The sequence below is a fragment of the Pseudophryne corroboree genome, chromosome 2, assembly GCF_028390025.1.
Source record: "Pseudophryne corroboree isolate aPseCor3 chromosome 2, aPseCor3.hap2, whole genome shotgun sequence".
Lineage (NCBI taxonomy): Eukaryota > Metazoa > Chordata > Amphibia > Anura > Myobatrachidae > Pseudophryne > Pseudophryne corroboree.
Genome location: NC_086445.1, coordinates 167,349,298 through 167,375,101, shown reverse-complemented (window position 1 = coordinate 167,375,101; position 25,804 = coordinate 167,349,298). Strand labels below are relative to the sequence as shown.

General features: G+C 48.6%; 1 protein-coding gene across 1 annotated transcript in view; it reads right to left on the bottom strand.

Annotated features, from left to right (window-relative positions):
• Positions 1 to 25,804, bottom strand: part of KPNA3 (karyopherin subunit alpha 3) — a 193,697-nt gene that overhangs the window by 10,161 nt on the left and 157,732 nt on the right. Inside the window, exons 12-16 of the mRNA XM_063951971.1 lie at positions 20,060 to 20,188; positions 19,865 to 19,969; positions 19,672 to 19,743; positions 18,429 to 18,591; positions 17,995 to 18,089 (exon numbers count right to left, since the gene is read on the bottom strand). Of these exons, the coding sequence (XP_063808041.1) occupies positions 17,995 to 18,089; positions 18,429 to 18,591; positions 19,672 to 19,743; positions 19,865 to 19,969; positions 20,060 to 20,188 (564 nt within the window). The remainder of the gene's footprint in view (positions 1 to 17,994; positions 18,090 to 18,428; positions 18,592 to 19,671; positions 19,744 to 19,864; positions 19,970 to 20,059; positions 20,189 to 25,804) is intronic.

Genomic DNA, 25,804 nt, shown 5'->3' with positions numbered 1-25,804 from the left:
CATCCGTGGTCACCAGGACCCAGTCCTGTATGCCGAATCTGCGGCCCTCTAACAGATGAGCACTCTGCAACCACCACAGAAGAGACACCCTTGTCCGTGGAGACAAAGTTATCCTCTGATGCATCTGCAGATGCGATCCGGACCATTTGTCCAGCAGATCCCACTGAAAAGTTCGTGCGTGGAATCTGCCGAATGGAATCGCTTCGTAAGAAGCCACCATTTTTCCCAGGACTCTTGTGCATTGATGCACAGACACTTTTCCTGGTTTTAGGAGGTTCCTGACAAGTTCGGATAACTCCCTGGCTTTCTCCTCCGGAAGAAACACCTTTTTCTGAACCGTGTCCAGAATCATTCCCAGGAACAGCAGACGTGTCGTCGGGGTCAATTGAGATTTTGGAAAATTCAGAATCCACCCGTGCTGTTGCAGCACTACTTGGGTTAGTGCTACTACGTCCTCCAGCTGTTCTATGGACCTTGCCCTTATCAGGAGATCGTCCAAGTAAGGGATAATTAATACGCCTTGTCTTCGCAGAAGAAACATCATTTCGGCCATTACCTTGGTAAAGACCCGAGGTGCAGTGGACAATCCAAACGGCAGCGTCTGAAACTGATAATGACAGTTTTGCACCACGAACCTGAGGTACCCTTGATGTGAAGGGCAAATTGGGACATGCAGGTAAGCATCCTTGATGTCCAGGGACACCATAAAGTCCCCTTCTTCCAGATTCGCTATCACTGCTCTGAGTGACTCCATCTTGAACTTGAATTTTTGTATGTACAGGTTCAAAGATTTCAGATTTAGAATAGGTCTTACCGAGCCGTCCGGCTTCGGTACCACAAATAGTGTGGAATAATACCCCTTTTCCTGTTGTAGGAGGGGTACCTTGACTATCACCTGCTGAGAATACAGCTTGTGAATGGCTTCCAATACCGTCGCCCTGTCTGAGAGAGACGTTGGCAGAGCAGACTTTAGGAACCGGCGAGGGGGAGACTTCTCGAATTCCAACCTGTAACCCTGAGATACTACCTGCAGGATCCAGGGGTCCACCTGTGAGTGAGCCCACTGTGCGCTGAAATTCTTGAGTCGACCCCCCACCGCCCCTGAGTCCGCTTGTAAAGCCCCAACGTCATGCTGAGGGCTTTGCAGAAGCCGGGGAGGGCTTCTGCTCCTGGGAGGGAGCTGCTTGGTGCACTCTCTTACCCTTTTTCTTTGCCTCGGGGCAGATATGACTGTCCTTTTGCCCGCTTGTTCTTATAGGAACGAAAGGACTGCGGCTGAAAAGACGGTGTCTTTTTCTGTTGGGAGGGGACCCGAGGTAAAAAGGTGGATTTCCCGGCTGTTGCCGTGGCCACCAAATCCGATAGACCGACCCCAAATAATTCCTCCCCTTTATACGGCAATACTTCCATATGCCGTTTGGAATCCGCATCACCTGACCACTGTCGCGTCCATAAACTTCTTCTGGCAGATATGGACATCGCACTTACTCTCGATGCCAGAGTGCAAATATCCCTCTGAGCATCTCGCATATAAAGAAAAGCATCCTTTAATTGCTCTATAGTCAATAAAATACTGTCCCTATCCAGGGTATCAATATTTTCAGTCAGGGAATCCGACCAAACCACCCCAGCACTGCACATCCATGCTGAGGCGATGGCTGGTCGCAGTATAACACCAGTATGAGTGTATATACTTTTCAGGGTAGTTTCCAGCCTCCTATCAGCTGGATCCTTGAGGGCGGCTGTTTCAGGAGACGGTAACGCCACTTGTTTTGATAAGCGTGTGAGTGCCTTATCCACCCTAGGGGGTGTTTCCCAGCGCGCCCTAACCTCTAAAGGATATAATGCCAATAACTTCTTTGAAATTAGCAGTTTCTATCGGGGTTAACCCACGCTTCATCACACACTTCATTCAATTCCTCTGATTCAGGAAAAACTACAGGTAGTTTTTTCAGACCCCACATAATACCCCTTTTTGTGGTACTTGCAGTATCAGAGATATGCAAAGCCTCCTTCATTGCCGTGATCATATAACGTGTGGCCCTACTGGAAAATACGTTTGTTTCTTCACCGTCGACACTAGATTCGGTGTCCGTGTCTGGGTCTGTGTCGACCGACTGAGGTAAAGGGCGTTTTACAGCCCCTGACGGTGTCTGAGACGCCTGGACAGGTACTAACTGGTTTGCCGGCCGTCTCATGTCGTCAACTGATTTTTGTAACGTGCTGACATTATCACGTAATTCCATAAACAAAGCCATCCATTCCGGTGTCGACTCCCTAGGGGGTGACATAACCATTACCGCCAATTGCTCCGCCTCCACACCAACATCGTCCTCATACATGTCGACACACACGTACCGACACACAGCAGACACACAGGGAATGCTCTTATCGAAGACAGGACCCCACTAGCCCTTTGGGGAGACAGAGGGAGAGTTTGCCAGCACACACCCAAGCGCTATAAATATATAGGAACAACCCTACAGAAGTGTTGTTTCCTTTATAGCAGCTTAATATATCAATATCGCCAAAAAAGTGCCCCCCCTCTCTGTTTTTTTACCCTGTTTCTGTAGTGCAGTGCAGGGGAGAGTCCTGGGAGCCTTCCTCGCAGCGGAGCTGTGCAGGAAAATGGCGCTGTGTGCTGAGGAGATAGGCCCCGCCCCCTATTTCGGCGGGCTCTTCTCCCGGTGTTTGTGAGACCTGGCAGGGGTTAAATACATCCATATAGCCCCAGGGGCTATATGTGATGTATTTTTAGCCAGAACAAGGTATCATCATTGCTGCCCAGGGCGCCCCCCCCAGCGCCCTGCACCCTCAGTGACCGCTGGTGTGAAGTGTGCTGACAACAATGGCGCACAGCTGCAGTGCTGTGCGCTACCTCATGAAGACTGGAAAGTCTTCTGCCGCCGGTTTCTGGACCTCTTCACTTTTCGGCATCTGCAAGGGGGTCGGCGGCGCGGCTCCGGGACCGGACTCCATGGCTGGGCCTGTGTTCGATCCCTCTGGAGCTAATGGTGTCCAGTAGCCTAAGAAGCCAATCCATCCTGCACGCAGGTGAGTTCACTTCTTCTCCCCTAAGTCCCTCGTTGCAGTGAGCCTGTTGCCAGCAGGACTCACTGAAAATAAAAAACCTAATAACTTTTTCTAAGCAGCTCTTTAGGAGAGCCACCTAGATTGCACCCTGCTCGGACGGGCACAAAAACCTAACTGAGGCTTGGAGGAGGGTCATAGGGGGAGGAGCCAGTGCACACCACCTAGTCCTAAAGCTTTTATTTTTGTGCCCTGTCTCCTGCGGAGCCGCTAATCCCCATGGTCCTGACGGAGTCCCAGCATCCACTAGGACGTCAGAGAAATGGGTCTGACCGAACCGTCCGGTTTCGGGACCACAAATAGGGTTGAGTAATATCCCCCTCCCTTGTTGAAGCAGGGGAACCTTGACCACCACCTGTTGAAGATACAATTTGTGAATTGCATTTAACACTATCTCCCTTTCCAGGGGAAAAGCGGGTAGAGCCAACTTGAAAAACCGGCGAGGAGGCACCTCTTCGAATTCCAGCTTGTAACCCTGGGAAACGATTTCTATTGCCCAGGGATCCACCTGTGAGTGAACCCAGATATGGCTGAAAACTCGAAGACGTGCCCCCACTGGGGCGGACTCCTGTAGCGGAGCCCCAGCATCATGCAGTGGATTTTGTAGAGGCCTGGGAGGACTTCTGTTCCTGGGAACTAGCTGTGTTGTGCAGCTTTTTTCCTCTGCCCTTACCTCTGGCAAGAAAGGACGCACCATGTACTTTCTTGTTTCTTTGTGATCGAACGGGACTGCATTTGATAATGTGGCGCTTTCTTAGGCTGTGAGGGAATATAAGGTAGAAAATTTGATTTACCAGCTGTAGCTGTGGAGACCAGGTCCGAGAGACCTTCCCCAAACAATTCCTCACCCTTGTAAGGTAAAACCTCCATATGCCTCTGAGTCGGCATCACCTGTCCATTGCCGGGTCCATAGGACTCGTCTAGCCGAAATGGACATCGCGTTGATTCTAGAGCCCAGTAGACTAATGTCTCTTTGAGCATCTCTCATATATAAGACCGCATCTTTTATATGCCCTAGGGTCATTAAAATGGAATCCTTATCTAGGGTCTCAATATCCGCTGATAAGGTATCTGTCCAAGCTGCTACCGCGCTACAAACCCAGGCCGACGCAATCGCCGGTCTGAGTAAGGTACCAGAATGTGTGTAAATGGACTTCAAGATAACCTCCTGCTTGCGGTCAGCAGGATCCCTGAGGGTAGCCGTATCTTGGGATGGCAGCGCTCCCTTTTTGGATAAGCGTGTTAATGCTTTGTCCACCTTAGGGGAGGATTCCCACCGTATCCTGTCCGTAGGCGGGAAAGGATACACCATAAGAATCCTTTTGGGAATCTGCAGTTTTTTGTCTGGAGATTCCCAAGCTTTTTCACATAATTCGTTCAACTCATGTGGAGGGAAAAGTTACCTCGGGCTTCTTTCCCTTATACATGTGTACCCTCGTGTCAGGGACAGGGGGTTCCTCTGTGATATGCAAAACATCTTTTATTGCAATGATCATATATCGAATACATTTAGCCACTTTTGGCTGTAATTTTGCTTCATCGTAGTCGACACTGGAGTCAGAATCCGTGTCGGTATCTGAGTCTACAATTTGGGATAGTGGGCGCTTTTGAGACCCCGAAGGTCCCTGCGACATAGGGACAGACATGGGTTGACTCCCTGGCTCCTCCCTAGCTTCAGCTTTGTCTAATCTTTTGTGCAATAAATTTATATAAGCACTTAAAACCTTCCACGTATCCATCCAGTCAGGTGTCGGCGTTGTCGACACCACACATTCTCTCCTCCTCCCCCTGAAAGCCTTCTACCTCAGACATGTCGACACACGCGTACCGACACACCACACACTCAGGGAATCCTCTTATCTGAAGATAGTTCCCCCACCAGGCTCTTTGGAGAGACAGAGTATGCCAGCACACACCCAGCGCTATATGACCCAGGAAAAAACACTAAATAATAAGAATTTACTTACCGATAATTCTATTTCTCGTAGTCCGTAGTGGATGCTGGGAACTCCGTAAGGACCATGGGGAATAGCGGCTCCGCAGGAGACTGGGCACAAAAGTAAAAGCTTTAGGACTACCTGGTGTGCACTGGCTCCTCCCCCTATGACCCTCCTCCAAGCCTCAGTTAGGACACTGTGCCCGGACGAGCGTACACAATAAGGAAGGATTTTGAATCCCGGGTAAGACTCATACCAGCCACACCAATCACACCGTACAACCTGTGATCTGTACCCAGTTAACAGCATGATAACAGAGGAGCCTCTGAAAAGATGGCTCACAACAATAATAACCCGATTTTTGTAACAATAACTATGTACAAGTATTGCAGACAATCCGCACTTGGGATGGGCGCCCAGCATCCACTACGGACTACGAGAAATAGAATTATCGGTAAGTAAATTCTTATTTTCTCTGACGTCCTAGTGGATGCTGGGAACTCCGTAAGGACCATGGGGATTATACCAAAGCTCCCAAACGGGCGGGAGAGTGCGGATGACTCTGCAGCACCGAATGAGAGAACTCAAGGTCCTCCTCAGCCAGGGTATCAAATTTGTAGAATTTAGCAAACGTGTTTGCCCCTGACCAAGTAGCTGCTCGGCAAAGTTGTAAAGCCGAGACCCCTCGGGCAGCCGCCCAAGATGAGCCCACCTTCCTTGTGGAATGGGCTTTTACAGATTTTGGCTGTGGCAGGCCTGCCACAGAACGTGCAAGCTGAATTGTACTACAAATCCAACGAGCAATAGTCTGCTTAGAAGCAGGAGCACCCAGCTTGTTTGGGTGCATACAGGATAAACAGCGAGTCAGATTTCCTGACTCCAGCCGTCCTGGAAACATATATTTTCAGGGCCCTGACTACGTCCAGCAACTTGGAGTCCTCCAAGTCCCTAGTAGCCGCAGGTACCACAATAGGCTGGTTCAAGTGAAACGCTGAAACCACCTTAGGGAGAAATTGAGGACGAGTCCTCAATTCTGCCCTGTCCGTATGAAAAATTAGGTAAGGGCTTTTATAGGATAAAGCCGCCAATTCTGAGACACGCCTGGCTGAAGCCAGGGCTAACAGCATTACCACTTTCCAAGTGAGATATTTTAAGTCCACAGTGGAGAGTGGTTCAAACCAATGTGATTTTAGGAACCCCAAAACTACATTGAGATCCCAAGGTGCCACTGGAGGCACAAAAGGAGGCTGTATATGCAGTACCCCCTTGACAAACGTCTGAACTTCAGGAACTGAAGCCAGTTCTTTCTGGAAGAAAATCGACAGGGCCGAAATTTGAACCTTAATGGACCCTAATTTTAGGCCCATAGACAGTCCTGTTTGCAGGAAATGCAGGAAACGACCCAGTTGAAATTCCTCTGTAGGGGCCTTCCTGGCCTCGCACCACGCAACATATTTACGCCAAATACGGTGATAATGCTGTACGGTTACATCCTTCCTGGCTTTGATCAGGGTAGGGATGACTTCATCCGGAATGCCTTTTTCCTTCAGGATCCGGCGTTCAACCGCCATGCCGTCAAACGCAGCCGCGGTAAGTCTTGGAACAGACAGGGTCCCTGCTGGAGCAGGTCCTTTCTTAGAGGTAGAGGCCACGGGTCCTCTGTGAGCATCTCTTGAAGTTCCGGGTACCAAGTCCTTCTTGGCCAATCTGGAGCCACGAGTATAGTCTTTACTCCTCTCCTTCTTATGATTCTCAGTACCTTGGGTATGAGAGGCAGAGGAGGGAACACATACACTGACTGGTACACCCACGGTGTTACCAGAGCGTCCACAGCTATTGCCTGAGGGTCCCTTGACCTGGCGCAATACCTGTCTAGTTTTTTGTTGAGGCGGGACGCCATCATGTCCACCTTTGGTTTTTCCCAACGGTTCACAATCATGTGGAAGACTTCTGGGTGAAGTCCCCACTCCCCCGGGTGGAGGTCGTGTCTGCTGAGGAAGTCTGCTTCCCAGTTGTCCACTCCCGGAATGAACACTGCTGACAGTGCTATCACATGATTTTCCGCCCAGCGAAGAATCCTTGCAACTTCTGTCATTGCCCTCCTGCTTCTTGTGCCGCCCTGTCTGTTTACGTGGGCGACTGCCGTGATGTTGTCTGACTGGATCAGCACCGGCTGACCTTGAAGCAGAGGTCTTGCTAGGCTTAGAGCATTGTAGATGGCCCTTAGCTCCAGGATATTTATGTGAAGTAATGTCTCCAGGCTTGACCACAAGCCCTGGAAATTTCTTCCCTGTGTGACTGCTCCCCAGCCTCTCAGGCTGGCATCCGTGGTCACCAGGACCCAGTCCTGAATGCCGAATCTGCGGCCCTCTAGAAGATGAGCACTCTGCAACCACCACAGGAGAGACACCCTTGTCCTTGGTGACAAGATTATCCGCTGATGCATCTGAAGATGCGACCCGGACCATTTGTCTAGCAGATCCCACTGGAAGGTTCTTCGTGGAATCTGCCGAATGGGATTGCTTCGTAAGAAGCCACCATCTTTCCCAGGACCCTTGTGCATTGATGCACTGAGACTTGGCCTGGTTTTAGGAGATTTCTGACTAGTTCGGATAACTCCCTGGCTTTCTCCTCCGGGAGAAACACCTTTTTCTGGACTGTGTCCAGGATCATCCCTAGGAATAGAAGTCGTGTCGTCGGGATCAGCTGTGATTTTGGAATATTGAGAATCCAACCGTGCTGGCGCAGCACTATCTGAGATAGTGCTACCCCGACTTCCAACTGTTCCCTGGATCTTGCCCTTATCAGGAGATCGTCCAAGTAAGGGATAACTAAAACTCCCTTCCTTCGAAGGAGTATCATCATTTCGGCCATTACCTTGGTAAAGACCCGGGGTGCCGTGGACAATCCAAACGGCAGCGTCTGAAACGGATAGTGACAGTTCTGTACCACAAACCTGAGGTACCCTTGGTGAGAAGGGTAAATTGGGACATGTAGGTAAGCATCTTTGATGTCCAGAGACACCATATAGTCCCCTTCTTCCAGGTTTGCAATCACTGCTCTGAGTGACTCCATCTTGAATTTGAACCTTTGTATGTAAGTGTTCAAGGATTTTAGGTTTAAAATTGGTCTCACCGAGCCGTCCGGCTTCGGTACCACAAATAGTGTGGAATAGTACCCCTTTCCCTGTTGTAGGAGGGGTACCTTGATTATCACCTGCTGGGAATACAGCTTGTGAATGGCTTCCAATACTGCCTCCCTGTCTGAGGGAGACGTCGGTAAAGCAGACTTTAGAAAACGGCGAGGGGGAGATGTCTCGAATTCCAATTTGTACCCCTGAGATACCACTTGAAGGATCCAGGGGTCCACTTGCGAGTGGGCCCACTGCGCACTGAACTTCTTGAGACGGGCCCCCACCGTGCCTGAGTCTGCTTGTAAAGCCCCAGCGTCATGCTGAGGACTTTGCGGAGGCGGGAGAGGGCTTTTGTTCCTGGGAACTGGCTGTTTGTTGCAGCATTTTTCCTCTCCCTCTGCCACGGGGCAGAAATGAGGCGCCTTTTGCCCGCTTGCCCTTATGGGGCCGAAAGGACTGCGCCTGATAATACGGCGTCTTCTTAGGTTGAGAAGCTACCTGGGGTAAAAATGTGGATTTTCCAGCAGTTGCCGTGGCTACCAGGTCTGATAGACCTACCCCAAATAACTCCTCCCCCTTATAAGGCAATACTTCCATGTGCCTTTTAGAATCCGCATCACCTGACCACTGCCGCGTCCATAAACCTCTTCTTGCAGAAATGGACAGCGCGCTAACTCTTGATGCCAGTCGGCAAATATCCCTCTGTGCATCACGCATATATAGAAATGCATCCTTCAAATGCTCTATAGTCAGTAATATACTGTCCCTATCTAGGGTATCAATATTTTCAGTCAGGGAATCCGACCACGCCAGGCCCGCACTGCACATCCAGGCTGAGGCGATTGCTGGTCGCAGTATAACACCCGTGTGAGAGTATATACATTTTAGGATATTCTCCAGCTTTCTATCGGCAGGTTCCTTTAGGGCGGCCGTATCAGGAGAGGGTAGTGCTACCTGTTTAGACAAGCGTGTGAGCGCTTTATCCACCCTAGGGGGTGTTTCCCAATGTGCCCTATCCTCTGGCGGGAAAGGGTACGATGCCAATAACCTTTTAGGAATTATCAGTTTTTTATCGGGGGAAACCCACGCCTCATCACACACTTCATTTAATTCCTCGGATACAGGAAAAACTACAGGCAGTTTTTTCTCACCAAACATAATACCCTTTTTAGTGGTACTTGTATTATCAGAGATATGCAATACATTTTTCATTGCTTCAATCATGTAACGTGTGGCCCTAGTGGAAGTCACGTTTGTCTCCTCATCATCGACACTGGAGTCAGTATCCGTGTCTGTGTCTGCCATTTGAGGTAACTGGCGTTTTAAAGCCCCTGATGGCGTTTGAGACCCCTGGACAGGCACAAGCTGAGTAGCCGGCTGTCTCATGTCGTCAACTGTCTGTCGTAAAGAGCTGACACTGTCACGCAATTCCTTCCATAAGGTCATCCACTCAGGTGTCGACTCCCTAGGGGGTGACAACTGTATAACAGGCAATTGCTCCGCCTCCATCTCATTTTCCTCCTCAAACATGTCGACACAATCGTACCGACACACCGCACACACACAGGGAATGCTCCGATAGAGGACAGGACCCCACTAGCCCTTTGGGGAGACAGAGGGAGAGTATGCCAGCACACACCAGAGCGCTATATATATATATATATATATATATATATATATATATATATATATAGATAGGAATACCACTATAAAATGTGCTTTTCCCTTTATAGCTGCTGTTAGTATCAAAACTGCGCCAAATTAGTGCCCCCTCTTTTTTACCCTTTTCTGTAGTGCAGGACTGCAGGGGAGAGTCAGGGAGACGTCCTTCCAGCGGAGCTGTGATGGAAAATGGCGCCCGTGTGCTGAGGAGATAAGCTCCGCCCCCTTCTCGGCGGCCTTTTCTCACGCTTTTTTGGTGAGTTTTGGCAGGGGTTAAAATACATCCATATAGCCCTGGGGGTTATATGTGGTGTATTTATGCCAGCCAAGGTGTTTTACATTGCTGCTCAGGGCGCCCCCCCCCTAGCGCCCTGCACCCTCAGTGACCGGAGTGTGAAGTGTGCCTGAGTAACAATGGCTACCTTGTTGAAGACTGATGTCTTCTGCCGCCGATTTTTCCAGACCTCTTCTTGCTTCTGGCTCTGTAAGGGGGCCGGCGGCGCGGCTCTGGGACCGAGCTCCGAGGCTGGGCCTGTGTTCGGTCCCTCTGGAGCTAATGGTGTCCAGTAGCCTAAGAAGCCCAATCCACTCTGCACGCAGGTGAGTTCGCTTCTTCTCCCCTTAGTCCCTCGATGCAGTGAGCCTGTTGCCAGCAGGTCTCACTGAAAATAAAAAACCTAAAACTAAACTTTCACTAAGAAGCTCAGGAGAGCCCCTAGTGTGCACCCTTCTCGGCCGGGCACAAAAATCTAACTGAGGCTTGGAGGAGGGTCATAGGGGGAGGAGCCAGTGCACACCAGGTAGTCCTAAAGCTTTTACTTTTGTGCCCAGTCTCCTGCGGAGCCGCTATTCCCCATGGTCCTTACGGAGTTCCCAGCATCCACTAGGACGTCAGAGAAAAAATAAGATTTTACTTACCGATAAATCTATTTCTCGTAGTCCGTAGTGGATGCTGGGGACTCCGTCAGGACCATGGGGATTAGCGGCTCCGCAGGAGACAGGGCACAAAAATAAAGCTTATTTTCTCTAACGTCCTAGTGGATGCTGGGGACTCCGTCAGGACCATGGGGATTATACCAAAGCTCCCAAACGGGCGGGAGAGTGCGGATGACTCTGCAGCACCGAATGAGAGAACTCCAGGTCCTCTTTAGCCAGGGTATCAAATTTGTAGAATTTTACAAACGTGTTCTCCCCCGACCACGTAGCTGCTCGGCAGAGTTGTAATGCCGAGACCCCTCGGGCAGCCGCCCAGGATGAGCCCACCTTCCTTGTGGAATGGGCCTTGACAGATTTAGGCTGTGGCAGGCCTGCCACAGAATGTGCAAGTTGAATTGTGCTACAAATCCAACGAGCAATCGTCTGCTTAGAAGCAGGAGCACCCAGCTTGTTGGGTGCATACAGTATAAACAGCGAGTCAGATTTTCTGACTCCAGCCGTCCTTGAAATATATATTTTCAATGCCCTGACAACGTCCAGCAACTTGGAATCCTCCAAATCGCTAGTAGCCGCAGGCACCACAATAGGCTGGTTCAGGTGAAACGCTGACACCACCTTAGGCAGAAAATGAGGACGCGTCCGCAGTTCTGCCCTGTCCGAATGGAAAATCAGATATGGGCTTTTATACGATAAAGCCGCCAATTCTGACACTCTCCTGGCTGAAGCCAGGGCCAGTAGCATGGTTACTTTCCATGTAAGATATTTCAAATCCGCCGATCTGAGTGGCTCAAACCAATGGGATTTGAGAAAATCCAAAACTACATTAAGGTCCCACGGAGCCACTGGGGGCACAACCGGGGGCTGTATATGTAGTACTCCTTTTACAAAAGTCTGGACTTCAGGAACTGAAGCCAATTCTTTCTGGAAGAAAATCGACAGGGCCGAAATTTGAACCTTAATGGACCCCAACTTGAGGCCCATAGACAATCCTGTTTGCAGGAAATGTAGGAATCGACCCAATTGAAATTCCTCCGTGGGGGCCTTCCTGGCCTCACACCACGCAACATAATTTCTCCAAATGCGGTGATAATGTTGTGCAGTCACCTCCTTCCTGGCTTTAACCAGTGTAGGAATGACCTCTTCTGGAATGCCTTTTTCCCTTAGAATTCGGCGTTCAACCGCCACGCCGTCAAACGCAGCCGCGGTAAGTCTTGGAATAGACACGGTCCCTGCTGAATCAGGTCCCGTCTTAGAGGTAGAGGCCACGGATTTTCCGTGAGCATCTCCTGAAGTTCCGGGTACCAAGTTCTTCTTGGCCAATCCGGAGCCACGAGTATCGTTCTTACTCCCCTTTGCCGTATAATTCTCAGTACTTTGGGTATGAGAGGCAGAGGAGGAAACACATACACTGACTGGAACACCCACGGTGTTACCAGAGCGTCCACAGCTATTGCCTGAGGGTCTCTTGACCTGGCGCAATACCTGTCCAGTTTTTTGTTGAGGCGAGACGCCATCATATCCACCTTTGGTTTTTCCCAACGGTTCACAATCATGTGGAAGACTTCTGGATGAAGTCCCCACTCTCCCGGGTGTAGATCGTGTCTGCTGAGGAAGTCTGCTTCCCAGTTGTCCACTCCCGGAATGAACACTGCTGACAGTGCTATCACATGATCTTCCGCCCAGCGAAGAATCCTTGCAGCTTCTGCCATTGCTCTCCTGCTTCTTGTGCCGCCCTGTCTGTTTACGTGGGCGACTGCCGTGATGTTGTCCGACTGGATCAACACCGGCTGACCCTGAAGCAGGGGTTTTGCCAGGCTTAGAGCATTGTAAATCGCTCTTAGCTCCAGTATATTTATGTGAAGAGACATCTCCAGGCTTGACCATACTCCCTGGAAGTTTCTTCCCTGTGTGACCGCTCCCCAGCCTCTCAGACTGGCATCCGTGGTCACCAGGACCCAGTCCTGTATGCCGAATCTGCGGCCTTCTAACAGATGAGCACTCTGCAACCACCACAGAAGAGACACCCTTGTCCGTGGCGATAAGGTTATCCGCTGATGCATCTGCAGATGCGATCCGGACCATTTGTCCAGCAGATCCCACTGAAAAGTTCGTGCGTGGAATCTGCCGAATGGGATTGCTTCGTAAGAAGCCACCATCTTTCCCAGGACTCTTGTGCATTGATGCACAGACACTTTTCCTGGTTTTAGGAGGTTCCTGACAAGTTCGGATAACTCCTTGGCTTTCTCCTCCGGAAGAAACACCTTTTTCTGAACCGTGTCCAGAATCATTCCCAGGAACAGCAGACGTGTTGTCGGGGTCAACTGAGATTTTGGAAAATTCAGAATCCACCCGTGTTGTTGCAGCACTACTTGGGTTAGTGCTACTCCGTCCTCCAGCTGTTCTCTGGACCTTGCCCTTATCAGGAGATCGTCCAAGTAAGGGATAATTAATACGCCTCTTCTTCGCAGAAGAATCATCATTTCGGCCATTACCTTGGTAAAGACCCGAGGTGCCGTGGACAATCCAAACGGCAGCGTCTGAAACTGATAATGACAGTTTTGCACCACGAACCTGAGGTACCCTTGATGTGAAGGGCAAATTGGGACATGCAGGTAAGCATCTTTTATGTCCAGGGACACCATAAAGTCCCCTTCTTCCAGATTCGCTATCACTGCTCTGAGTGATTCCATCTTGAACTTGAATTTTTGTATGTACAGGTTCAAAGATTTCAGATTTAGAATAGGTCTTACCGAGCCGTCCGGCTTCGGTACCACAAATAGCGTGGAGTAATACCCCTTTCCCTGTTGTAGGAGGGGTACCTTGACTATCACCTGCTGAGAAAACAGCTTGTGAATGGCTTCCAATACTGTCGCCCTGTCTGAGGGAGACGTTGGCAAAGCAGACTTTAGGAACCGGCGAGGGGGAGACTTCTCGAATTCCAACCTGTAACCCTGAGATACTACCTGCAGGATCCAGGGGTCCACCTGTGAGCAAGCCCACTACGCGCTGAAATTCTTGAGTCGACCCCCCACCGCTCCTGAGTCCGCTTGTAAAGCCCCAGCGTCATGCTGAGGGCTTTGCAGAACCCGCGGGGGGCTTCTGTTCCTGGGAAGGGGCTGCTTGCTGCCCTCTCTTACCCTTTCCTCTGCCTCGGGGCAGATATGACTGTCCTTTTGCCCGCTTGTTCTTATAGGACCGAAAGGACTGCTGTTGAAAAGACGGTGTCTTTTTCTGTTGGGAGGGGGTCTGAGGTAAAAAGGTGGATTTCCCGGCAGTTGCCGTGGCCACCAAATCCGATAGACCGACGCCAAATAATTCCTCCCCTTTATACGGCAATACTTCCATATGCCGTTTGGAATCCGCATCACCTGACCACTGTCGTGTCCATAAACTTCTTCTGGCAGATATGGACATCGCACTTACTCTCGATGCCAGAGTGCAAATATCCCTCTGAGCATCTCGCATATAAAGAAAAGCATCCTTTAATTGCTCTAAAGTCTGTAAAATACTGTCCCTATCCAGGGTATCAATATTTTCAGTCAGGGAATCCGACCAGACCACTCCAGCACTGCACATCCAGGCTGAGGCGATGGCTGGTCGCAGTATAACACCAGTATGTGTGTATATACTTTTTAGAGTAGTTTCCAACCTCCTATCAGCTGGATCCTTGAGGGCGGCCGTATCAGGAGACGGTAACGCCACTTGTTTTGATAAGCGTGTGAGCGCCTTATCCACCTTAGGGGGTGTTTCCCAGCGCGCCCTAACCTCTGGCGGGAAAGGGTATAATGCCAATAACTTTTTAGAAATTAGCCCTTTTCTATCTGGGTTAACCCACGCTTCATCACATACATCATTCAATTCCTCTGATTCAGGAAAAACTACAGGTAGTTTTTTCACCCCCCACATAATACCCCTTTTTGTGGTACTTGTAGTATCAGAGATATGCAAAGTCTCCTTCATTGCCGTGATCATATAACGTGTGGCCCTACTGGAAAATACGTTTGTTTCTTCACCGTCGACACTAGATTCAGTGTCCGTGTCTGGGTCTGTATCGACCGACTGAGGTAAAGGGCGTTTTACAGCCCCTGACGGTGTCTGAGACGCCTGGGCAGGTACCAACTGGTTTGACGGCCGTCTCATGTCGTCAACTGATTTTTGTAATGTGCTGACATTATCACGTAATTCCATAAACAAAGCCATCCATTCCGGTGTCGACTCCCTAGGGGGTGACATCACCATTACCGGCAATTGCTCTGCCTCCACACCAACATCGTCCTCATACATGTCGACACATACGTACCGACACACAGCAGACACACAGGGAATGCTCTATTGAAGACAGGACCCCACTAGCCCTTTGGGGAGACAGAGGGAGAGTTTGCCAGCACACACCCAAGCGCTATAATATATATGGGAACAACCCTATATAAGTGTTGTATCCTTATAGCAGCTTAAATATATTAATATCGCCAAAAAAAAGTGCCCCCCCTCTCTGTTTTACCCTGTTTCTGTAGTGCAGTGCAGGGGAGAGTCCTGGGAGCCTTCCTCACAGCGGAGCTGAGCAGGAAAATGGCGCTGTGTGCTGAGGAGAATAAGCCCCGCCCCCTATTTCGGCGGGCTCTTCTCCGGAATCTGTGAGATCTGGCAGGGGTTAAATACATCCATATAGCCTCAAAGGGCTATATGTGATGTATTTTTAGCCATAAAAAGGTATTATATATTGCTGCCCAGGGCGCCCCCCCAACGCCCTGCACCCTCCGTGACCGCTGTGTGAAGTATGCTGACAACAATGGCGCACAGCTGCAGTGCTGTGCGCTACCTCAGGAAGACTGAAGAGTCTTCTGCCGCCTGCTTCTGGACCTCTTCCATCTTCGGCATCTGCAAGGGGGTCGGCGGCGCGGCTCCGGGACGAACCCCAGGGTGAGACCTGTGTTCCGACTCCCTCTGGAGCTAATGGTGTCCAGTAGCCTAAGAAGCCAATCCATCCTGCACGCAGGTGAGTTCACTTCTCTCCCCTAAGTCCCTCGATGCAGTGAGCCTGTTGCCAGCAGGACTCACTGAAAATAAAAAACCTAAAAACTTTTTCTAAGCAGCTCTTTAGGAGAGCCACCTAGATTGCACCCTGCTCGGACGGGCACAAAAACCTAACTGAGGCTTGGAGGAGGGTCATAGGGGGAGGAGCCAGTGCACACCACCTGATCCTAAAGCTTTATTTTTGTGCCCTGTCTCCTGCGGAGCCGCTAATCCCCATGGTCCTGACGGAGTCCCCAGCATCCACTAGGACGTTAGAGAAATATGTTTACCCAGTAGCGCTGTTAGTACATATATAAATGCGCCAAATGATGTGCCCCCCCCCCCCCCTTCTTCAAAACCCTCTTTCACCGTGGTTAAGCAGGGGAGAGTACGGGGAGCTTCCTCTCAGCGCTGTGCTGTGGAGAAAATGGCACTGGTGAGTGCTGAGGGAGAAGCCCCGCCCCCTCGGCGGCGGTCTTCTGCTCCGTTCAAATATACTGAAACTGGCGGGGGCTCTTTATATATACAGTGCCCAACTGTATATATACCTATTTTTGCCAGAAAGAGGTTTATATGCTGCCCAGGGTGCCCCCCCCCCCCCCCCCCTGCACCCTTACAGTGACTGCCGTGTGTGAGGTGTATGGGAGCAATGGCGCACAGCTTCACCGCTGTGCGTTACCTCAGTGAAGATCATGAAGTCTTCTGCCGCCTTTGAAGTCTTCTTTTCTTCTCATACTCACCCGGCTTCTATCTTCCGGCTCTGTGAGGAGGACGGCGGCGCGGCTCGTACCGATCCCTCTGGAGCTAATGGTGTCCAGTAGCCTAAGAAGCAGAGCCTTGAAACTCACAGAAGTAGGTCTGCTTCTCTCCCCTCAGTCCCTCGATGCAGGGAGTCTGTTGCCAGCAGGCTCCCTGAAAATAAAAAACCTAACAAAAATACTTTCTGACAAGAAACTCAGGAGAGCTCCCTGTAATGCACCCAGTCTTTTCTGGGCACAGTAGTAAACTGAGGTCTGGAGGAGGGGCATAGAGGGAGGAGCCAGTGCACACCCATTCCTAAAGTCTTTCTTAAAGTGCCCATGTCTCCTGTGGAGCCAGTCTATCCCCATGGTCCTTACGGAGTCCCCAGCATCCTCTAGGACGTAAGAGAAATGAGAACACATTTGCCTTCAAGTTATAAAAAAAAAAATGGGGTGAATGTCCCTGGGTCTGAGTGGGGGTACTGTGTCTAGAGGACTCACACAGATGCTGACCTTCTATACAGAGGCAGCTTAGAGAGGGAGGACTGGGGTACATAGTACCCACCGATGTGTCTAGTGTCCGCCAGCTGCTGCGGCACTGGAGGGGGGACTTGGGCAACTCCAAGCCGAGTTATCTTTATAAATCACCCCTGCGTTAGGGAGGAGCATTGTCACTAGGGAAAGGACGGGGCCAGGCCCACCGGCATCCCACTGGGCCATCTGCCCCTGGGCAAATCCACTAGGTATCAGCATTGTGTGGAGCTACACTTTGCCCAAGCCTGCCTTATAGACAACCAAAAATGCTTTGGAGGGAATGCTCTAATCTTGAATATGGTTATTCGAGCGTTATATCCAATTTAAGTACACTTTAGACAAACAAGATGTTAGGACAGCTATAGCCTTTTTCTAAGATTAGGGTGTGCTGAAACTTCTAGGTTTAATGATCTTTAAAAAGTGCACACAGCTATTGTATATTTTAGTGCTTGGAATAAAATGTTTTTTTTTTTTTTCCTAAACAGACCACCATGCTGAAAACATACCAAAATACAAAACGGGGGAATACCTGGTGATCATGTCTGGGTATGGATACATTATGCAAGAACTATTTTTTCTTTAAATACTGCTTTTCATAACCTTCCGGTTCTCAAGAGGAGAAAAACCTGTATTTAACTAAGCAGTCAAACACACAAATAATTACTGAAGGAAAAGGCACCGTAATGGAAAAGTTGTATATTTAACGCTTTTCCTCGCTGTCCATGGATAGAGCTTAAAATTAAAATCTTCTAGGAAGAGTTCCTATAAAGTCTTACACATTCTAAGGGGGAAATTCAATTTGTCGTGGGGTTTACTCGGCAGCTAATTTAACGATCTGCCTGATTCTATCAACTGTAGGAACCCAGCATGCTAAGCCTAAAACCAATATAGCAAGGCGAAGGACGGTGTGCCCAGCTAACAAACCATCGAATGGATGAAATATACTTACATCGTCACCAGAGAAATACTGATCTATGATTTCAAATGCTAGTTTGTAAATTTCTTCATTCTCATGCTGCTGCAGCGCTTCTATTTTTTCCAAACCTAGAAGAGAACAGAGCAACATGTGAAGAAGTATAAAATGTGTGCGACTTCGTGGATGTAAGGCTTTTACGAGGAACACAACCAAGTGCCCTTAGATCTTAATTACTGGTGGGGCAAATATCAGGTGGACATGGAGGAGCAGACTGTGTGGAATTTCTCATGCCCTGACAATATGCCACAGCATATACTGTAGCACAAACAATTCCAAACTGTCAGTCTGGAGATTGACCAGTAAATATAACTCAATAGCAGGCATGTTACTATTATCTATCTCAGATGGCTGTAAACCAGGTTCTAAAGGGGATACATTTGGTGAGAGATGAATAGTGAAGTTCTCACCTCCACACTCCTCTATGATCTCTGCAATTGTGCTCGCTTCTTCCCCTGCCATTATCAAAATGTTTTTCAAGCCATCCAAGACCACCTGGACAACTTGTGAGTCTTTCACAGCCAATAAATTGCAAAAGGGTGGGATGACATTCTGCTGTACAAGATATTCCACCTGTAGGGAACAATGAGCACCAGACATTTAACCAGCCTGTAGTTACCATAAAAAGCAAACTATTAAGTCAGTATTACACACAGTATCACTGGTTAGGAACAAAATATTTTTAGTTTAAAGCAGTGGGTCCCAAACTCGGGCCTCAAGGCACCCTAACAGTCCAGGTGGTTTAAGGATATCCAAGATTGAGCACAGATGGTTAAATCAAATTAACTGAAGTACTAATTAAGTCACTTGTACTGTAGCATGCAAAGCTACCATAGGTGCAGGGAGTGCAGCTGCTATGGGGCCCAGAGCTGAGGGGGCCCCACATTCCCTGTCACAGTTACATATGTTATATACATTTTACACTTTACAAACTTTTGCCTTGGGTCCTACAACATATCTAGGTATGGCCCTGGACCTGCTCATTGTAATGTGGTATAAAATTAACTGGAGGGCATTATGTTACATAATATGAACTGGGGCACTGTAATGTGGCACAATATGAAGTGTTGGCACTATAGTGTGACATAATGTGAACTAGGGACACTATGTCATAATGTGAATTGGGGATGCGGTGTTGCATAATGTGTACTGGCAGCCCCACAGTGTGACATGACGTGAACTAGGGTACTACTATGGGGCATAACATCAACTAAGGCACTACTATGGGGCATAAAATGAACACTGGTGCAGAGAGGTGTCTCTCTAGAAGCATTGGGACGGGGGCCACTTCAAAGTGTTGCTATGGGGCCTACAAAGTTCTGGCTACGCCCCTTCTAGCATGGATATCCTTAAAACCTTGACTGATGGGGTGACCTTGATTGCCGAGCTTTTGAATCTTTGGTTTAAAGTAATAAAGAAGAGAGAAATCAAACCTTCTAAACAGGACAAGTGGAGAAGTTATCCATGACAACCAATTTATCAAGTGCATTCTATAAAATGATAATTGGTTATGAGTAACCTTCCTCACCCATCCTTCTCAGAAGGTTTGATACATCTACCTCTAAGCGAGGAATACAGATCTGCTAAAACTCTGCTTCTAGATCAATTTCCATTTTCTTAAAATGAAATATACATGTTGATGTTAGTATTTACCTGGTCTTTACGTCCACTTATTGTCAAGTTGCTGATCGCCCATGCAGCTTCTTTTTGGGTTCCAAAGTCCCCCTGCAACATAAGACGAAAAAGTGTATTCACATTACCAAGTGGACGGAACAGTCTAATGAATCTGTAAATGGCTTAACGCACTACAAAAGGACACAACACTTGGCTTGATTAAGCGACTCACCTTGGCCAGCTGATGTATGATCATGGGAATTAGTCCAGCATCAATAACAGCTTGAACCTGTTGCTGATTCCCAGCTGTGATATTGGATAAGAACCAAACTGCTTCCTAAAAGCATCAAAGTAAATTCAAGTAGGCATTAAACATGAACCGAAACATGGTTGTGTTTATGTTCAACTGAAAGAACATATCCAATACCTTGTTTATTTTCTCCTTAGGGTGCGTCAGTAGGTTTTGAAAATGAGCGAGAACATCACAGTTTAGCACCACCTGAGTCTGCTCATCAGTGCCAGTCACTATGTTGCCCACAGCTCTTAATGCCGCTGTCTGCAAAGGAAGAAAATATAAATGTTTGTGAGCTTTTACACATCAAGTTATTATGCAATAGTAATCAGACTAGTATAAGTTTTACAAATACACAATTGTAACCAGAAGAGATCTGGAAATTTAGATAACACATTGCTTTAAAAAATTCCAGCCTGGTTCTCTTCTTGGGCCCAGTCACAGCAGATATAAGGTTCCCACTAGGAGTGCGGCAAAGAGAAGAATCCAAAGAGACAAGATTTTCTATTGCTATGGGGAAAAACGTGATCTTTGGCGGAAGCCACATGCTTGGCCATAGCAGATGATCATGCAAGGGGGCTACCAAAGTCTTCCTGAGGCGCAAGACCAACTCACATAAAAAATATACGTATGCTGAATGTATGGAATTTAAAGTTCACGTAAAGAAAAAACAGCCTCTGTCAGAGTATAAATAAATTTCTACTGTAAAGGTGGTTTTCTACTTACACTTCTGTTATAATTGCAATAATGTGTTCTATGTAATGTTATAATGGTAGGCATATGATATGCCGGCTGCCGGGATCCCGGCGCTCACCATGCCAACGCCGGAATCCAGACAGCCGGCATACAGACAACTATTCTCCCTCTTGGAGTGTCCACGACAGCCCTCGAGGGAGAAAAAAAAATAGCGTGGCGAGCAGTGAGCCCGCAAGGGGCTCTTCTGCGCTCACCCTGCCGGCGGTGGGGATCCAGGCGCCGGTATGCTGGGTGCCGGGATCCCAAGCGCCGGCATAACATACTACACCCGTTATCTCTTCTATTTACAATATGTTCTATTTTTTACCATATTTAAATGTATATATTACCATAATCTATTTATAAAGTGCCACCAATTATGCTGTACAGAAACGGTCATTCATATCAATCCCTAACTCATTGTAACTTAGTCTAAAGCGCACACACATATACATTAGGGTACATTTTAGCCAGCAACTAATTAACCTACCAATGTGTTTTTGGAGTGTGGGAGGAAACTCACAAATACTGAGAGAACATGCAAACTACCCACATAATGTAATCATGTTGTCAGTAATAGAAATGTTAGAGTTGGTGTTAAAAATAAGAATTTACTTACCGATAATTCTATTTCTCGGAGTCCGTAGTGGATGCTGGGGTTCCTGAAAGGACCATGGGGAATAGCGGCTCCGCAGGAGACAGGGCACAAAAAGTAAAGCTTTAGGATCAGGTGGTGTGCACTGGCTCCTCCCCCTGTGACCCTCCTCCAAGCCTCAGTTAGGATACTGTGCCCGGACGAGCGTACACAATAAGGAAGGATTTTGAATCCCGGGTAAGACTCATACCAGCCACACCAATCACACTGTACAACCTGTGATCTGAACCCAGTTAACAGTATGATAACAGCGGAACCTCTGAAAAGATGGCTCACAACAATAATAACCCGATTTTTGTAACTATGTACAAGTAATGCAGATAATCCGCACTTGGGATGGGCGCCCAGCATCCACTACGGACTCCGAGAAATAGAATTATCGGTAAGTAAATTCTTATTTTCTCTATCGTCCTAGTGGATGCTGGGGTTCCTGAAAGGACCATGGGGATTATACCAAAGCTCCCAAACGGGCGGGAGAGTGCGGATGACTCTGCAGCACCGAATGAGAGAACTCCAGGTCCTCCTTAGCCAGGGTATCAAATTTGTAGGATTTTACAAACGTGTTTGCCCCTGACTAAATAGCCGCTCGGCAAAGTTGTAAAGCCGAGACCCCTCGGGCAGCCGCCCAAGATGAGCCCACCTTCCTTGTGGAATGGGCATTTACATATTTTGGCTGTGGCAGGCCTGCCACAGAATGTGCAAGCTGAATTGTATTACACATCCAACTAGCAATAGTCTGCTTAGAAGCAAGAGCACCCAGTTTGTTGGGTGCATACAGGATAACAGCAAGTCAGTTTTCCTGACTCCAGCCGTCCTGGAACCTATACTTTCAGGGCCCTGACAACATCCAGCAACTTGGAGTCCTCCAAGTCCCTAGTAGGCGCAAGGCACCACAATAAGCTGGTTCAGGTGAAACACTGACACCACCTTAGGGAGAGAACTGGGGACGAGTCCGCAGCTCTGCCCAGTCCGAATGGACAAATAGATATGGGCTTTTTTGAGAAAAAAACCCACCAATTTGACACTCGCCTGGCCCAGGCCAGAGCCAAGAGCATGGTCACTTTTCATGTGAGATGCTTCAAATCCACAGATTTGACTGGTTTTAAACCAATGTGATTTGAGGAATCACAGAACTACGTTGAGATCCCACAGTGCCACTGGAGGCACAAAAGGGGGTTGTATATGCAATACTCCCTTGACAAACTTCTGGACTTCAGGAACTGAAGCCAATTCTTTCTGGAAGAAAATCGACAGGGCCGAAATTTGAACCTTAATGGGCCCCAATTTGAGGCCCATAGACACTCCTGTTTGCAGGAAATGCAGGAATCGACCGAGTTGAAATTTCTTCGTGGGGCCTTCCTGGCCTCACACCACGCAACATATTTTCGCCACATGTGGTGATAATGTTGTGCGGTCACCTCCTTCCTGGCTTTGACCAGGGTAGGAATGACCTCTTCCGGAATGCCTTTTTCCCTTAGGATCCGGCGTTCCACCGCCATGCCGTCAAACGCAGCTGCGGTAAGTCTTGGAACAGACATGGTACTTGCTGAAGCAAGTCCCTTCTTAGCGGCAGAGGCCATAAGTCCTCTGTGAGCATCTCTTGAAGTTCCGGGTACCAAGTCCTTCTTGGCCAATCCGGAGCCATGAGTATAGTTCTTACTCCTCTACGTCTTATAATTCTCAGTACCTTAGGTATGAGAAGCAGAGGAGGGAACACATACACCGACTGGTACACCCACGGTGTTACCAGAACGTCCACAGCTATTGCCTGAGGGTCTCTTGACCTGGCGCAATACCTGTCCCGTTTTTTGTTCAGACGGGACGCCATCATGTCCACCTTTGGTATTTCCCAACGGTTCACAATCATGTGGAAAAACTTCCCGATGAAGTTTCCACTCTCCCGGGTGGAGGTCGTGCCTGCTGAGGAAGTCTGCTTCCCAGTTTCCACTCCCGGAATGAAACACTGCTGACAGTGCTATCACATGATTTTTCGCCCAGCGAAAAGTCCTTGCAGTTTTTGCCATTGCCCTCCTGCTTCTTGTGCCGCCCTGTCTGTTTACGTGGGCGACTGCCGTGATGTTTTTCCCACTGGATCAATACCGGCTGACCTTGAAGCAGAGGTCTTGCTAAGCTTAGAGCATTATAAATTTACCCTTAGCTCCAGTATATTTATGTGGAGAAAAGTCTCCAGACTTGATCACACTCCCTGGAAATTTTTTCCTTGTGTGACTGCTCCCCAGCCTCTCGGGCTGGCCTCCGTGGTCACCAGCATCCAATCCTGAATGCCGAATCTGCGGCCCTCTAGAAGATGAGCACTCTGTAACCACCACAGGAGAGACACCCTTGTCCTTGGATATAGGGTTATCCGCTGATGCATCTGAAGAAGCGATCCGGACCATTTTTCCAGCAGATCCCACTGAAAAGTTCTTGCGTGAAATCTGCCGAATGGAATTGCTTCGTAGGAAGCCACCATTTTTACCAGGACCCTTGTGCAATGATGCACTGACACTTTTCCTGGTTTTAGGAGGTTCTTGACTAGCTCGGATAACTCCCTGGCTTTCTCGTCCGGGAGAAACACCTTTTTCTGGACTGTGTCCAGAATCATCCCTAGGCACAGCAGACGTGTCGTCAGGATCAGCTGCGATTTTGGAATATTTAGAATCCATCCGTGCTGTTGTAGCAGTATCCGAGATAGTGCTACTCCGACCTCCAACTGTTCCCTGGACTTTGCCCTTATCAGGAGATCGTCCAAGTAAGGGGTAATTAAGACGCCTTTTCTTCGAAGAAGAATCATCATTTCGGCCATTACCTTGGTAAAGACCCGGGGTGCCGTGGACAATCCAAACGGCAGCGTCTGAAACTGACAGTGACAGTTCTATACCACGAACCTGAGGTACCCTTAGTGAGAAGGGCAAATTTGGGACATGGAGGTAAGCATCCCTGATGTCCCGGGACACTATATAGTCCCCTTCTTCCTGGTTCGTTATCACTGCTCTGAGTGACTCCATCTTGATTTGAACCTTTGTAAGTGTTCAAATTTTTTTAGATTTAGAATAGGTCTCACCTAGCCTTCTGGCTTCAGTACCACAATATAGTGTGGAATAATACCCCTTTCCTTGTTGTAGGAGGGGTAATTTGATTATCACCTGCTGGGAATACAGCTTGTGAATTTTTTCCCATACTGCCTCCTTGTCGGAGGGATACCTTGGTAAAGCAGACTTCAGGAGCCTGCGAGGGGGAAACGTTTCGACATTCCAATCTGTACCCCTGGGATACTACTTGTAGGATCCAGGGGTCCTGTACGGTCCCAGCGTCATGCTGAGAGCTTGGCAGAAGCGGTGGAAGGCTTCTGTTCCTGGGAATGGGCTGCCTGCTGCAGTCTTCTTCCCTTTCCTCTATCCCTGGGCAAATGTGACTCTTATAGGGACGAAAGGACTGAGGCTGAAAAGACGGTGTCTTTTTCTGCAGAGATGTGACTTAGGGTAAAAACGGTGGATTTTCCAGCAGTTGCCGTGGCCACCAGGTCCGATGGACCGACCCCAAATAACTCCTCTTCCTTTATACGGCAATACACCTTTGTGCCGTTTGGAATCTGCATCACCTGACCACTGTCGTGTCCATAAACATCTTCTGGCAGATATGGACATCGCACTTACTCTTGATGCCAGAGTGCAAATATCCCTCTGTGCATCTCGCATATATAGAAATGCATCCTTTAAATGCTCTATAGTCAATAAAATACTGTCCCTGTCAAGGGTATCAATATTTTTAGTCAGGGAATCCGACCAAGCCACCCCAGCTCTGCACATCCAGGCTGAGGCGATAGCTGGTCGCAGTATAACACCAGTATGTGTGTATATACTTTTATATGATATTTTCCAGCCTCCTGTCAGCTGGCTCCTTGAGGACGGCCCTATCTATAGACGGTACCGCCACTTGTTTTGATAAGCGTGTGAGCGCCTTATCCACCCTAAGGGGTGTTTCCCAACGCGCCCTAACTTCTGGCGGGAAAAGGTATACCGCCAATAATTTTCTATCGGGGGGAACCCACGCATCATCACACACTTCATTTAATTTATCTGATTCAGGAAAAAATAAGAATTTACTTACCGATAATTCTATTTCTCGGAGTCCGTAGTGGATGCTGGGGTTCCTGAAAGGACCATGGGGAATAGCGGCTCCGCAGGAGACAGGGCACAAAAAGTAAAGCTTTAGGATCAGGTGGTGTGCACTGGCTCCTCCCCCTATGACCCTCCTCCAAGCCTCAGTTAGGTACTGTGCCCGGACGAGCGTACACAATAAGGAAGGATTTATGAATCCCGGGTAAGACTCATACCAGCCACACCAATCACACTGTACAACCTGTGATCTGAACCCAGTTAACAGTATGATAACAGCGGAGCCTCTGAAAAGATGGCTCACAACAATAATAACCCGATTTTTGTAACTATGTACAAGTAATGCAGATAATCCGCACTTGGGATGGGCGC